Genomic DNA, 16,294 nt, shown 5'->3' on the forward strand with positions numbered 1-16,294 from the left:
GGACACGGAGCGGGGGACACGGAGCGGGGGACACGGAGCGGGAGACACGGAGCGGGGGACACGGAGCGGTGGACACGGAGCGGTGGACACGGAGCAGGAGACACGGAGCGGGGGACACGGAGCGGGGGACACGGAGCGGGGGACATTTTGGACAAAATTTATGACGAAATTATTTATTTTTTTTATTTATTTTTTTTTACTGGACGTGTTTAACCCCGTCACTCCCTAAGGGTAAAACAAATCTAAAGGCCTGAGCACAATTCTGCACCTTTGACATGTGATAGCAAAACCGTACATATCATCACAACTACTTTGTACATCCAGGTGGATTATACCTTGATTTTTTCAGGACAAATTGGGCTTTCATTTGGTGGTAAATGGTAATGGATATCTCCTGATTTTTTTTTTATTATCAAAGGAAAACTGGCCAAAAATAGTAAAAAAAATCCTTTTTTTTTATTTAGCTGTGTGTTTCTTGTTATGACCATAACCTACCACCAAAGAGCAACCCAAAATAAATTCTCCAGCTCTTGACGATCGCAGCGATACCATATATGTGTATGTTATTTGTTGTTTGTACCCGGAGTACGGCCCAGAAACCATAGTGCGCATTTTGTTTTTGTCTTTTTTTTTTTACCTAAAACACACTAACACTAACTTTTTTTTTTAATCCTGACCTTGACCTTTGACCCTGACCTTTGACCTTGACCCTGACCTAAACACTAACTCTGGCACTGAACTAGATCAAACCTTGATCTAGGTATTTTTTTTTATTTTTTTATTTTATTTTTTTAATATTTATTTATTTTTTTTTTATTTTTTTTACAAACTTTTTTTTTTCTTCTCTCTGACAGGAGTTCAAGAGATACAATGTATCTCTCTTCTCCATTCATAGAGAGAGAGAGAAAAAAAACAAGGGGGCCGGGCTGCACAGTGACTGATCACTGTGATAGCCAATCAGAGGCTATCACAGCGATCATGTGACCCGGGACCGGGAGTCCCGGGTCCCGATCGTTAGAACGGGACCCGGTGCTCTCAGTGACACCGCGGTCTCGGTGCTGGGAGCTCGCTGAGGGGCGCGCTCCCAACACAAAGACAGGTACGCAAATATGCGGCCCCACGGAAAAAAGCCCAGGTCCGTGAGGCCGCATATTTGTGTTACGTCGGCGTCAAGGGGTTAATAGCAAAAAGTCCAAAATATTGTTTTTTTCTCAAAATGTGTATTTTTTTTTTGTTTATAGCTCAAAAAATAAAAACCGCACAGGCGATCAAATACCACCAAAAGAAAGATCTATTCGTGGGAAAAAAAGATGGAAATTTTCATCTGGGTGCAGCGGTGCATGACCGCGCAATTGTCAGTCAAAATAACGCAGCATTGTAAGGCAAAAAAATGGTGGCCTGGTCAGGAAGGGGGGGGGGGGGGGAATCCCCTGGAGGGGTAAAAGTGGTCTGGCCACAAACCCGGGGCAGTCCCACCTAACCATATAATGAAGTACCCAGAGAGATCCTTCACTGGAGGGGTTCTGTAGATCCAGACGGACAGACAGCTAAAGCCACATGCCGACTTTTCCTATACCCTCCCCCAAGAACTTCCCAATCCTCCCTATTGGTTCTTTATTATAATGGGTGGCTTCACTGACCAATAGAAGGCTGTGCCAATCTCTGGTTGTCACCCCCGGACGGACCCTTTGTTGATTCACCCCCCCATATAACAGCTTTATTATCTGTCATAGCCCCTCCCCTTTTCCCATCCCCCACGGTGTCCGGGCCCAGAATATATACACCTCTCCATGGAGGGCCAAAATCGGGACCCCCCCCTCTCAAGACTGCACCCTCCATCTTTTGGTCTAATAATCACGTTTTTTTTTCCATTATGTGGAGCAGAAATTATACTTTTTATTTTGTATTTATTTATTGTGATCAGAAAAAAAAAAATAAAAATCTCGACATTTCCATCCATATACATCGGTCATCCGTCCATCTGACAGGTTGCATCACATTTGGTTTCATGTTCTGGCAGCAGGGGGCGCTCCAGTCTGCCTCCCACCTGTAACACCTCCCTCCTTCTCAGCTGTGCCGGGGGAATTCTCCTTCTTTACACAACTCCAATGTTTCATCACAGAGCTGACTCCGCCCCTATCCCAGCACTGACTCCGCCCTTATCCCAGCGCTGACTCCGCCCCTACCCCAGTGCTGACTCCGCCCCTACCCCAGCGCTGACTCCGCCCCTACCCCAGTGCTGACTCCGCCCCTACCCCAGTGCTGACTCCGCCCCTATCCCAGCACTGACTCCACCCTTATCCCAATGCTGACTCCGCCTCTACCCCAGTGCTGACTCCGCCCCTACCCCAGCACTGACTCCGCCCCTACCCCAGCACTGACTCCGCCCCTACCCCAACACTGACTCCGCCCCTACCCCAGCGCTGACTCCGCCCCTACCCCAGCGCTGACCCCGCCCTTAGCCCAGCGCTGACCCCGCCCTTAGCCCAGCACTGACTCCACCTTTATCTCAGCACTGACCTCACCCTGATCCCCAGCACTGACCTCACCCTGATCCCCAGCACTGACCTCACCCTGATCCCCAGCACTGACCTCACCCTGATCCCCAGCACTGACCTCACCCTGATCCCCAGCACTGACCTCACCCTGATCCCAGCACTGACTCCACCCCTGTCACAGCACTGACTCCACCCCTGTCATAGCACTGACTCCGCCTCTACCCCAGCGCTGACTCCGCCCCTACCCCAGCACTGACTCCGCCCCTATCCCAACACTGACTCCGCCCCTACCCCAGCACTGACTCTGCCTCTACCCAAGTGCTGACTCTGTCCCTACCCCAGCGCTGACTCCGCCTCTACCCAAGTGCTGACTCCGCCCCTATTCCAGCGCTGACTCCACCCCTATCCCAGCGCTGACTCCGCCCCTATCCCAGTACTGACTCCGCCCCTACCCCAGCACTGACTCCGCCCTTATCCCAGCACTGACTTCGCCCCTACACCAGCACTGACTTTGCCCCTACCCCCGCACTGACTTTGCCCCTACCCCAGCACTGACTCCGCCCTTAGCCCAGCACTGACTCCGCCCTTAGCCCAGCACTGACCCCGCCCTTAGCCCAGCACTGACTCCGCCCCTACCCCAGCACTGACTCCACCCTTATCTCAGCACTGACCTCACCCTGATCCCAGCACTGACTCCACCCCGTCACAGCACTGACTACACCCTTATCCCAGCACTGACTCCGCCCCATCACAGCACTGACTCCACCCCTGTCATAGCACTGACTCCGCCCTTATCCCAGCACTGACTTCACACACGAGGAGGTTTAAACCAGACAGATGGAGTCCTCTAGCAGGCCATTGTACTGTGCGGTCTCTTTAGCTAAGCCACAGAGCTCTGGGGGTCCCTTGTCATGTGATGTATACACTGATCATCTATTAGAATACTGTCCCCGCCCCTTTTCACTATTATTTTTATTTCTTGGATTATTAAGAAAATTAAAAGCAGACATTCTTCCTGCACCCTGTTCATTCTGTGTCATGTACAGAACACGTCATCCTGTCATCGGACACTGTGGATTGGCTGGCATGTCCTCCAATCAGTGGTGTTTTACCGTTTGGGACTGTTGTTGGCGCCTGCGCTCTTCAATCAGAAGGTCCTGAAAGAGACGGAGGAGTTCCAGTCACTCCAAATGAATGTTCCATGACTTCCCATGGCGATAGAAAGGGGGACTGGAGGAAAAACACTTCTTATGGTGGAACAGGGAAAGGCGGGACCCCCTGCCATGGTTCAATGGCTGAGCATGTCCCTTCTGGGGAGGGTCACCCTCTATGAGTGATAGTCCCACATGTTGAGTTGTCACCAGAAGAGGAAATGAGAAGAAATCTCCCAATGGGGATACCTGCTCCGATGACAACTGTCTGAGAGGAGGATTCCCTTTGTGGTGATTTCCTCTCACTTCCTGTTGTGTCTCCAAGACAGGAAGGGAAGGGAATTTTCACAAATGGAAACAAATGAAAAAAAAAAAATCCAAAACATCTGGGAAAAAAACTTCAGAAATAATCTTTTTTTTCCTTCTCTCAAAACAAAATTTTACACACAGAGCTGCCACTAGAGTGCGCTCCTCCTGTGACGATCAGGACATGATGACTGATGACAGGAAGGACCGTTATGCTGAGCTGCCACTAGAGGGCGCTCCTCCTGTGACGATCAGGACATGATGACTGATGACAGGAAGGACCGTTATGCTGAGCTGCCACTAGAGGGCGCTCCTCCTGTGACGATCAGGACATGATGACTGATGACAGGTAGGACCGTTATGCTGAGCTGCCACTAGAGGGCGCTCCTCCTGTGAAGATCAGGACATGATGACTGATGACAGGAAGGACCGTTATGCTGAGCTGCCTGTAGAGGGCGCTCCTGTCTGGGAGGTGATTGGTCACATGGTAAATCCAGCCATGACACAGAGTGGTCACTAAAGACCAGAAAAAAGAAGCATGAAGGGAACACAGGAGGGTGCAAGTGACAAAAATGACAGGAAGTGTACAGAGGACACGGGAGAGATAACACGGGAGAGATAACACGGGAGAGATAACACGGGAGAGATAACACGGGAAGCGTGCAGTCTTGCACACGTGGCGGCGTCCCCTCCACCCTCACACACGTGGCGGCGTCCCCCTCCACCCTCACACACACTGCGGCGTCCCCCCCCACCCTCACACACACTGCGGCGTCCCCCTCCACCCTCACACGTTGCGGCTAGAGATGAGCGAAGAAATGAAAAATTCGATTCGACTGATTCGGCGAATTCGTGGACAATATTCGATTCGAGTCGAATAAATTCGCTGTGAATTTAACTTAAAAAAGGGTGTTTCTAGGCTTCAGAGAGCCTTTATATTAGTGCAGAACACTGTACCTTTAATTTAAATGCCCTTGGAGTCTGCTGGGGAAGAGAAATAATACTGTCAGTCAGTATGACATGCAGATGAGTGCCGTCGATCTTAGAATCACCGCACACTTCACTCATTTGGCCAGTCACGGGGCCAAAACCAGAGTTTGGAGCCACAGTGTGGCGGTGGAGGCAGCAGCAATGGGAGGCCATACAGCAACCTATGACAAAATGGAACCCACCAGCAGTGTGAGGAGACCTGAAAGTGGCACATGGCAGAGTGTGGCGATGGAGACAGCAGCAATAGGAGGCGGTACAGGGACCCATGACACACTGTGGACCTGGCAGCAGCATGAGGAGGCGGTACAGGGGCCCATGGCAGATTACGGGCCTGGCAGCAGCAATGGGAGGCCCGTAATCTGCCAGCACCCTATGACAAAATGGAACGCACCAGCAGTGTGAGGAGAACTGAAAGTGGCACATGGCAGAGTGTGGCGATGGAGACAGCAGCAATGGGAGGCCGTACAGCAACCTATGACAAAATGGAAACCAGCAGGAGTGTGAGGAGACCTGAAAGTGGCACATGGCAGAGTGGGAGCAATGGGAGGTGGTACAGGGACCCAGGTCACACTGTGGGCCCAGCAGCAGCGTGACCAGGCGGTACGGGGGCCCATGGCCGATATGGGGCTTGGCGGCACCTATGGAAGGCCTGTAATCTGCCAGCGACCTATGACAAAATGGACAACCGCAGGAGTGTGAGGAGATTTCAAAGTGGCACATGGCAGAGTGGAAGCAATGGGAGGCCGTACAGGGACCCAGGTCACACTGTGGGCTCAGCAGCAGCGTGACCAGGAGGTACGGGGGCCCATGGTCGATATGGGGCCTGGCGGCACCTATGGAAGGCCGCTAATCTGCCAGCAACCTATGACAAAATGGACAACCGCAGGAGTGTGAGGAGATTTCAAAGAGGTACATGGCAGAGTGGAAGCAATGGGAGGCCGTACAGGGACCCAGGTCACACTGTGGGACCAGCATCAGCGTGAACAGGCGGTACGGGGGCCCATGGCCGATTTGACCTCATTCATCCCATAGTCCTGCCGACTCACGAATAGCGTGGCCTCCTCAAAGGGCCTGAGCAAGCGCAGGTGTCACACATGAGCTGACAATGGCTGACATCTAAGTTACACAGGGAGTACCTTTATCCGCTTTTAACATCAGGAAATCTGTGATGGCCTTTAGCTGTTCGTAAAGGCGGTCTAACATATGTAGGGTTGAATTCCACCTTGTTGCAACGTCACAGCATGAGGAGTCGGTACGGGGGCCCATGGCAGATTACATGTCTGGCAGCAGCAATGGGAGGCCGTACAGGGACCCATGAGAGACTCTGGACTTGGCAGCAGCATGAGGAGGCGGTATATAGGGGCCCATGGCAGATTACATGTCTGGCAGCAGCAATGGGAGGCCCGTAATCTGCCAGCACCCTATGTCAAAAAATTTAACACACCAGCAGTGTGAGGAGACCTGAAAGTGGCACATGGCAGAGTGTGGCGATGGAGACAGCAGCAATGGGAGGCCGTACAGGGACCCATGAGAGACTCTGGACTTGGCAGCAGCATGAGGAGGCGGTATATAGGGGCCCATGGCAGATTAGGGGCCTGGCAGCAGCTATGTGAGGCCCGTAATCTGCCAGCACCCTATGTCAAAAAATTAAACACACCAGCAGTGTGAAGAGACCTGAAAGTGGCACATGGCAGCAGAGTGTGGCGATGGAGACAGCAGCAATGGGAGGCCGTACAGGGACCCATGAGAGACTCTGGACTTGGCAGCAGCATGAGGAGGCGGTATATAGGGGCCCATGGCAGATTAGGGGCCTGGCAGCAGCTATGTGAGGCCCGTAATCTGCCTGCACCCTATGTCAAAAAATTAAACACACCAGCAGTGTGAAGAGACCTGAAAGTGGCACATGGCAGCAGAGTGTGGCGATGGAGACAGCAGCAATGGGAGGCCGTACAGGGACCCATGAGAGACTCTGGACTTGGCAGCAGCATGAGGAGGCGGTATATAGGGGCCCATGGCAGATTAGGGGCCTGGCAGCAGCTATGTGAGGCCCGTAATCTGCCTGCACCCTATGTCAAAAAATTTAACACACCAGCAGTGTGAAGAGACCTGAAAGTGGCACATGGCAGCAGAGTGTGGCGATGGAGACAGCAGCAATGGGAGGCCGTACAGGGACCCATGAGAGACTCTGGACTTGGCAGCAGCATGAGGAGGCGGTATATAGGGGCCCATGGCAGATTAGGGGCCTGGCAGCAGCTATGTGAGGCCCGTTATCTTGCAGCACCCTATGTCAAAAAATTAAACACACCAGCAGTGTGAAGAGACCTGAAAGTGGCACATGGCAGCAGAGTGTGGCGATGGAGACAGCAGCAATGGGAGGCCGTACAGGGACCCATGAGAGACTCTGGACTTGGCAGCAGCATGAGGAGGCGGTATATAGGGGCCTATGGCAGATTAGGGGCCTGGCAGCAGCTATGTGAGGCCCGTAATCTGCCAGCACCCTATGTCAAAAAATTAAACACACCAGCAGTGTGAAGAGACCTGAAAGTGGCACATGGCAGCAGAGTGTGGCGATGGAGACAGCAGCAATGGGAGGCCGTACAGGGACCCATGAGAGACTCTAGACTTGGCAGCAGCATGAGGAGGCGGTATATAGGGGCCCATGGCAGATTAGGGGCCTGGCAGCAGCTATGTGAGGCCCGTAATCTGCCTGCACCCTATGTCAAAAAATTAAACACACCAGCAGTGTGAAGAGACCTGAAAGTGGCACATGGCAGCAGAGTGTGGCGATGGAGACAGCAGCAATGGGAGGCCGTACAGGGACCCATGAGAGACTCTGGACTTGGCAGCAGCATGAGGAGGCGGTATATAGGGGCCCATGGCAGATTAGGGGCCTGGCAGCAGCTATGTGAGGCCCGTTATCTTGCAGCACCCTATGTCAAAAAATTAAACACACCAGCAGTGTGAAGAGACCTGAAAGTGGCACATGGCAGCAGAGTGTGGCGATGGAGACAGCAGCAATGGGAGGCCGTACAGGGACCCATGAGAGACTCTGGACCTAGCAGCAGCATGAGGAGGCGGTATATAGGGGCCTATGGCAGATTAGGGGCCTGGCAGCAGCTATAGGAGGCCCGTAATCTGCCAGCACCCTATGTCAAAAAATTAAACACACCAGCAGTGTGAGGAGACCTGAAAGTGGCACATGTTTGAGGCATGATTCATGGCGGATTTAGTCAGTTGTGTCAGGAACTGGTGGTTTGAAATCCAGACTAATCCACGCCTGATTCATTTTCACAAACGTGAGTCTCTCCACACTTTGGGTGGACAGTCGTGTCCTCCGCGGAGTTACAATACCTCCTGCCGCACTAAACACGCGCTCCGATGCCACGCTACTGGCCGGGCATGACAGCCTTTCAAGGGCAAATTCAGCTAGTTGGGGCCAAAGGTCAAGTTTCGTTGCCCAGTAGTCAAGGGGATTGTCTACCTCGGTTGGCAGGGTGCTGTCCAAGTAGGCCCAAGCCTGTTGTTTGAGCTCCTGCTCCAGGTCCACCTGATGCTGCTGCTGCTGCTGCGGCTGGTTAGTAGTTTCCTCACTGCGCTGGTGAAGAAAGCTACTCATCATCGACTGCAGACTGAGGCAGCCACTGCTGGTGGAGCTGCCACTGCTCCTACCACCCCACCCCTCCCCTGCTGCCATGGCAGCGGAACGCGAGCGCACAGGGCCCACAGTGTCTGAGGATGGACGTTGGCGCACAAAGGCAGAGACCAACTGACTACATAGGTGGTTTTTATAGTACGTAATTTTGGCCTCCCTCTCAGCAGGTGTGAAAAAGGCCACCATTTTGGACCGGTAGCGAGGGTCCAACAAGGTGGACAGCCAAAAGTCATCCCTCTGTCTGATGGTTATTATTCGGCTGTCGCTACGCAAGCAACCGAGCATGCTATGGGCCATTTGTGCCAAGGAATGCGAGGGACTCCCTGCCTCCATCTCCACAGCATACTGCCACGGTGCGTCTGGGTCCTCTGTCTCCTCCTCCTCCTCCTCTACCAGATGCTCCTGCTCCTCCACTCCTGTCCGCTGAGTGGAAAAACCACCCATTTCACTCAATAATTCCTGAGCACAAATGTCCTCCTCTACCTCCTCCTCTTCTTCCTGTCCTGCCCCCACAGGGGTCATGTGGCGTTGAGATCTGTGCGCCACGTCTACCGCACCCTGACCAGCCATTGTTAACAGCATTTGTTCCAGGACGTGCAACAGAGGAATGACGTCGTTCATCCCATAGTCCTGCCGACTCACGAATAGCGTGGCCTCCTCAAAGGGCCTGAGCAAGCGGCAGGTGTCACGCATGAGCTGCCAATGGCTGACATCTAAGTTACACAGGGGAGTACCTTTATCCGCTTGTAACATCAGGAAATCGGTGATGGCCTTTCGCTGCTCGTAAAGGCGGTCTAACATGTGTAGGGTTGAATTCCACCTTGTTGCAACGTCGCAGATCAGGCGATGCTGTGGAATTCCGTTCTGCCGCTGCAGCTCAATGAGGGTGTTCTTTGCGGTGTAGGAATGGCTGAAATGCATGCACAGTTTACGTGACATTTTAAGGATGTCTTGCAGTGGGATGGTGGATTTTAGGAACCGCTTGACAACCAGATTGAACACGTGAGCCATGCATGGCGCATGGCACAACCTTCCTTGACGCAGAGCAGACACCATGTTCTTTCCGTTGTCAGTCAACATGGTTCCGATTTTTAGTTTGCGCGGAGACAGCCATCTGTCGATTTCTCTGTTCATTACACTCAGCAGTTCCTCCCCTGTGTGACTACGTTCGCCAAGGCATACCAGGTGCAGCACAGCGTGACACCGTTGCGCCCTGCACATGTGATATGCCGGTCGGGTAATGGGACTTGGCACGGGGGTGGCGGCTGAGGACACGGCGGAAAAAGAGGTGGTAGAGGCGGACATGCTTGCTGGACCAAGGACGTGCAAACGTGGAGGCAAAAGCGTCGTGACCTGTCCAAGTTGCTGGTGCGGCTGTGCCGGCACCACGTTCACCCAGTGGGCCGTAAATGACATGTACTGTCCCTGACCGTAGTTACAGCTCCACACGTCGGCGCTGCCGTGCACTTTGGCAGAGACCGACATGCTCAAAGACTGGCCCACCATCTCTTCTACATGTGAATGCAGGGCTGGCACTGCCTTTTGGGCAAAGAAATGACGGCTTGGCACTCTCCACCGCGGCGCGGCACAAGCCATCATTTCTCGGAAAGGTGCTGAGTCCACCAGTTGGAAAGGGAGGGACTGCAGCACCAGCAACTTGGACAGGAGGACGTTCAGCTTTTGCACCGTCGGGTGCGTGCTCGCAAACTGTTGTCTCTTGGATACGGATTCCAAGAAAGACTGTTGACGGAATCCGAGAAGAGGAGTAGCAGGAGAAGGAGCATCTGAACGAGCGGAAGATGCCAACGAGCGACAACTCCCCTCAGCAGAGGTGTTGGAGCCTTGACTGGCTGATAGAGGGCGATTGACGACGTCGGGTGACGGAGCAAGTAACGGAGCGGGTGATGGAGCGGGGGCTGGGGCAGGCAGAACCGCCGTATGTTTATCACGGTTTTCCCAGGCCACCGAATGGTGACGCTGCATATGCTGACGCAACGCTGTAGTCCCAACATGGGCCCCCTGGCCACGCTTGCATTTCTGGCCACATAGTCGACATACGGCTACGTTTACTTCCTCGGGCGGCTTGAGGAAAAATTGCCACACCACCGAGTAGGAAACTTTGCCCCCGCTACTCTTCACTGGCTGACTGCTACTTCCTCCGTGCGCACCGGCACCACTACTGGCCGTGGTGGTAGGCTGCAGTGGAGCTGGTGCTCTACTCCGTGGACGTTTGGCTCCACTGACACTGATGCGACCCTGCTGCTGTCTCCTGGGCAACCCACCGACTGTTTTGCTCGCTGCCAAGCTGCCACCCTCTTCTCCTGATGATGCGGAAGAAATTGCCTGATGACGACGAGGCTGCCAAGTGCGATCAACCTCCTCATCATCAAGTAGGGTCTCCGCCTCACTACTAGCCCCCTCGGCTGCGTCTGGGTCAGGAGACAGACCTGTCTCTAGACCGGCTACCGAGCCACTCTCCTCGCCACTACTTCTTCGCCTGGCTGCTGAAAAGGCCGATGTCTCCCCCCGTTCCTGACCGCCCTCTGTTAGCTCTTCCTCACTGTACAGTGGGGCTGAGCCCACAGCATGCGATACTTCGCTTGGTGAGGGAACAGCAAAGGACAGGGGCAGGTAGAGGACACGTGATTTCAGTGGGCTTGCTCCCGGGCCATGCCAACTAACGGTTGTGTCTGACGTACCCACCGACCGTTGGCTGTAGGTGTCAGAGGTGACCTGGGAAGAGGAAGACGACCGAGCCAACCAATCAATGACGGCAGGGTTGTCGGTGGAGACACGACCGCTGGATGACACCGGGAGCACTGGCCTCTGGCTGCGAATACTGCTGCCTCGACCCCTTCCTCTGCTGCCACGTCTGCTCGCTCCTAAAACATTGCCTCCTCTGCCACTCCTCTGCATGTTGTCTGACATACTATTTAATTCAACGATTAGGTGTCCCTGAGTAACAATTCTCTGGCACTCAGTAACAATTCTGTCTGTCCCTGAGTATGAATTCTGTGGCCCTGAGTAACAATTCTGTGTCTGTGCGAGTAACAATTCTGTGTCTGTGTGAGTAACAATTCTGTGTCTGTGCAAGTAACAATTTTGTGTCTGTGCGAGTAACAATTCTCTGGCACTCAGTAACAATTCTGTCTGTCCCTGAGTAACAATTCTCTGGCACTCAGTAACAATTCTGTCTGTCCCTGAGTAACAATTCTCTGGCACTCAGTAACAATTCTGTCTGTCCCTGAGTATGAATTCTGTGGCCCTGAGTAACAATTCTGTGTCTGTGCGAGTAACAATTCTGTGTCTGTGCAAGTAACAATTTTGTGTCTGTGCGAGTAACAATTCTCTGGCACTCAGTAACAATTCTGTCTGTCCCTGAGTAACAATTCTCTGGCACTCAGTAACAATTCTGTCTGTCCCTGAGTATGAATTCTGTGGCCCTGAGTAACAATTCTGTGTCTGTGCGAGTAACAATTCTGTGTCTGTGCAAGTAACAATTTTGTGTCTGTGCGAGTAACAATTCTCTGGCACTCAGTAACAATTCTGTCTGTCCCTGAGTAACAATTCTCTGGCACTCAGTAACAATTCTGTCTGTCCCTGAGTAACAATTCTCTGGCACTCAGTAACAATTCTGTCTGTCCCTGAGTAACAATTCTCTGGCACTCAGTAACAATTCTGTGTCTGTGCGAGTAACAATTCTGTGTCTGTGCAAGTAACAATTTTGTGTCTGTGCGAGTAACAATTCTCTGGCACTCAGTAACAATTCTGTCTGTCCCTGAGTAACAATTCTCTGGCACTCAGTAACAATTCTGTCTGTCCCTGAGTAACAATTCTCTGGCACTCAGTAACAATTCTGTCTGTCCCTGAGTATGAATTCTGTGGCCCTGAGTAACAATTCTGTGTCTGTGCGAGTAACAATTCTGTGTCTGTGCAAGTAACAATTTTGTGTCTGTGCGAGTAACAATTCTCTGGCACTCAGTAACAATTCTGTCTGTCCCTGAGTAACAATTCTCTGGCACTCAGTAACAATTCTGTCTGTCCCTGAGTAACAATTCTCTGGCACTCAGTAACAATTCTGTCTGTCCCTGAGTAACAATTCTCTGGCACTCAGTAACAATTCTGTCTGTCCCTGAGTATGAATTCTGTGGCCCTGAGTAACAATTCTGTGTCTGTGCAAGTAACAATTTTGTGTCTGTGCGAGTAACAATTCTCTGGCACTCAGTAACAATTCTGTCTGTCCCTGAGTAACAATTCTCTGGCACTCAGTAACAATTCTGTCTGTCCCTGAGTAACAATTCTCTGGCACTCAGTAACAATTCTGTCTGTCCCTGAGTAACAATTCTCTGGCACTCAGTAACAATTCTGTGTCTGTGCGAGTAACAATTCTGTGTCTGTGCAAGTAACAATTTTGTGTCTGTGCGAGTAACAATTCTCTGGCACTCAGTAACAATTCTGTCTGTCCCTGAGTAACAATTCTCTGGCACTCAGTAACAATTCTGTCTGTCCCTGAGTAACAATTCTCTGGCACTCAGTAACAATTCTGTCTGTCCCTGAGTATGAATTCTGTGGCCCTGAGTAACAATTCTGTGTCTGTGCGAGTAACAATTCTGTGTCTGTGCAAGTAACAATTTTGTGTCTGTGCGAGTAACAATTCTCTGGCACTCAGTAACAATTCTGTCTGTCCCTGAGTAACAATTCTCTGGCACTCAGTAACAATTCTGTCTGTCCCTGAGTATGAATTCTGTGGCCCTGAGTAACAATTCTGTCTGTGCGAGTAACAATTCTGTGTCTGTGCAAGTAACAATTTTGTGTCTGTGCGAGTAACAATTCTCTGGCACTCAGTAACAATTCTGTCTGTCCCTGAGTAACAATTCTCTGGCACTCAGTAACAATTCTGTCTGTCCCTGAGTAACAATTCTCTGGCACTCAGTAACAATTCTGTCTGTCCCTGAGTAAAAATTCTGTGGCCCTAATAACGTTTCTGTGGCCCTAAGTAACAATTCTCTGGCACTGAGTGAAAATTCTGTCTGTCCCTGAGTATGAATTCTGTGGCCCTAACTAGCGTTTCTTTGTCCCTAAATAACGATTCTGTGGCCCTCATTAACAAGTCTGTGTCCCTGAGTAATGGTTCTCTGTCCCTAAGTAACTTCTCTCTGTCCCCAATTCTCGTTTCTGTGGCCCTAACTCTGTCCCTGTCCCTAATACAGAGCGGTCTGCCTCTGTTCAATGACTGCAGGCAAATGAAGATTTCCAAAATGGCCGCTATATATACCTCGACCATTACACAGTGCTGGCTGGCTGGCTGCTGATTGGCTGATGCGATCACATGTCGTTGAGGAATGCATTATGGGGCAGCGCGCCTTGTCTGCGCGCCTTCCCCGACATCCCCGCTCCGTCGCCGCACATGTCAGCCGCCTTTTTCGGAAAAATTTCGATTCGCGCGTCCGAATTAGGCTGTTTTTCGGATTCGGCACGAATCGAAATTTTTCCGATATTCGACTCGAATTCTACTTCGGATACTTCGATTCGCTCATCTCTAGTTGCGGCGTCCCCCTCCACCCTCACACACGTTGCGGCGTCCCCTCCATCCTCACACATTGCAGCGTTCCCTCCATCCTCACACGTTGCAGCGTCCTCTCCATCCTCACACATTGCAGCGTCCCCTCCATCCTCACACATTGCAGCGTCCCCTCCATCCTCACACATTGCAGTGTTCCCTCCACCCTCACACATTGCAGCGTTCTCTCCATCCTCACACATTGCAGCGTCCCCTCCATCCTCACACATTGCAGCGTTCCCTCCATCCTCACACGTTGCAGCGTCCTCTCCATCCTCACACGTTGCAGCGTCCTCTCCATCCTCACACGTTGCAGCGTTCTCTCCATCCTCACACATTGCAGCGTTCCCTCCATCCTCACACGTTGCAGCGTTCTCTCCATCCTCACACATTGCAGTGTTCCCTCCATCCTCACACATTGCAGTGTTCCCTCCATCCTCACACATTGCAGTGTTCCCTCCATCCTCACACATTGCAGCGTTCTCTCCATCCTCACACATTGCAGTGTTCCCTCCATCCTCACACATTGCAGCGTCCTCTCCATCCTCACACATTGCAGTGTTCCCTCCATCCTCACACATTGCAGCGTTCCCTCCACCCTCACACATTGCAGCGTTCCCTCCACCCTCACACATTGCAGCGTTCCCTCCATCCTCACACATTGCAGTGTTCCCTCCATCCTCACACGTTGCAGCGTTCCCTCCATCCTCACACGTTGCAGCGTTCCCTCCATCCTCACACGTTGCAGCGTTCCCTCCATCCTCACACATTGCAGTGTTCCCTCCATCCTCACACATTGCAGCGTTCCCTCCATCCTCACACATTGCAGCGTTCCCTCCACCCTCACACATTGCAGTGTTCTCTCCATCCTCACACATTGCAGTGTTCCCTCCATCCTCACACATTGCAGCGTTCCCTCCATCCTCACACATTGCAGCGTTCCCTCCATCCTCACACATTGCAGCGTTCCCTCCATCCTCACACATTGCAGTGTTCTCTCCATCCTCACACATTGCAGTGTTCCCTCCATCCTCACACATTGCAGTGTTCCCTCCATCCTCACACATTGCAGTGTTCTCTCCATCCTCACACATTGCAGTGTTCCCTCCATCCTCACACATTGCAGTGTTCTCTCCACCCTCACACATTGCAGCGTTCCCTCCATCCTCACACATTGCAGTGTTCCCTCCATCCTCACACATTGCAGTGTTCCCTCCATCCTCACACATTGCAGCGTTCCCTCCATCCTCACACATTGCAGCGTTCCCTCCATCCTCACACATTGCAGTGTTCCCTCCATCCTCACACATTGCAGTGTTCCCTCCATCCTCACACATTGCAGTGTTCCCTCCATCCTCACACATTGCAGTGTTCCCTCCACCCTCACACATTGCAGCGTTCCCTCCATCCTCACACGTTGCAGTGTTCCCTCCATCCTCACACATTGCAGCGTTCCCTCCATCCTCACACGTTGCAGTGTTCTCAGACTCACAATGAAGAGGGTGGAGGCCATTATCATGGCTTTCATGGAGACATGGAGGTCCATGGGGAAATTGATTGTATAGTTGTCTTTAGAGCTGAACATCTCTGTGCTGAATCCCCGCCACACACGTGTGATGACCCCGATTTGTGTTGTTTTGTCAGCAGATAGAACCTGCAGAGAGAAGAGAGGGGATGACAATGACCACCGGAGAGTCCACATGGAGATCATCAATCATGAGGAGAGGACATCACACTTTTACATTATAAAGGGTGAAATATTAACGTTTCCTATTCCCGGTGAATTCTCTGAATATTACTGAATCTATTTATACTGGAAGATCAGACCAATTCTATAAAGGGTTCCCATACTTCACAATCATCCCAGCTGGGGAAACACGTTCAGCTTTGTAGACTTCCTCCTATAACCGCCTGCATCTGATTTCTGGAAATCTGTGTTCATCTCTGTCCTCTAAGTTGACTCTACGAGGAGTCTTCATGAGACTGACTGCCCAAATTCCATACTTCCTTCTACTTCCCTTCACAGACCACCAAAGACATTGTATGATGGAGAAGAAGGTCCGAGCTGAAGGGTAACGTGCAACAAAGGTTAAAATGTTTAATTTCGGAAGATTTTCCCTCTTTTCCTGTTCTGGTG

At 51.8% G+C, this 16,294-nt stretch overlaps 1 protein-coding gene across 3 annotated transcripts in view; it reads right to left on the reverse strand.

Annotated features, from left to right (window-relative positions):
• Positions 1-2,550: 2,550 nt before the first annotated feature.
• The window catches only part of LOC149436410 (phospholipid scramblase 3-like), a 40,117-nt gene continuing 26,373 nt past the window's right edge, over positions 2,551-16,294 (reverse strand). Inside the window, exons 6-8 of one of the 3 annotated variants that reach the window (XR_016308292.1) lie at positions 15,650-15,811; positions 3,288-3,655; positions 2,551-2,714 (exon numbers count right to left, since the gene is read on the reverse strand). Coding sequence is in view for 2 of the 3 variants with exons in the window: in XM_089661644.1 (XP_089517770.1) it covers positions 3,596-3,655; positions 15,650-15,811 (222 nt within the window). In the remaining variant the exon portion in view is untranslated. Of the gene's footprint in view, positions 2,715-3,029; positions 3,656-15,649; positions 15,812-16,294 lie in introns of those variants that run through there. The other 2 variants (XM_089661644.1, XM_089661645.1) reach the window with 2 other exon arrangements.

This window comes from Staurois parvus, unplaced genomic scaffold (genome assembly GCF_062004578.1).
Source record: "Staurois parvus isolate SC_StPar_1 unplaced genomic scaffold, SC_StPar_1.0 ptg001358l, whole genome shotgun sequence".
Taxonomy (NCBI): domain Eukaryota; kingdom Metazoa; phylum Chordata; class Amphibia; order Anura; family Ranidae; genus Staurois; species Staurois parvus.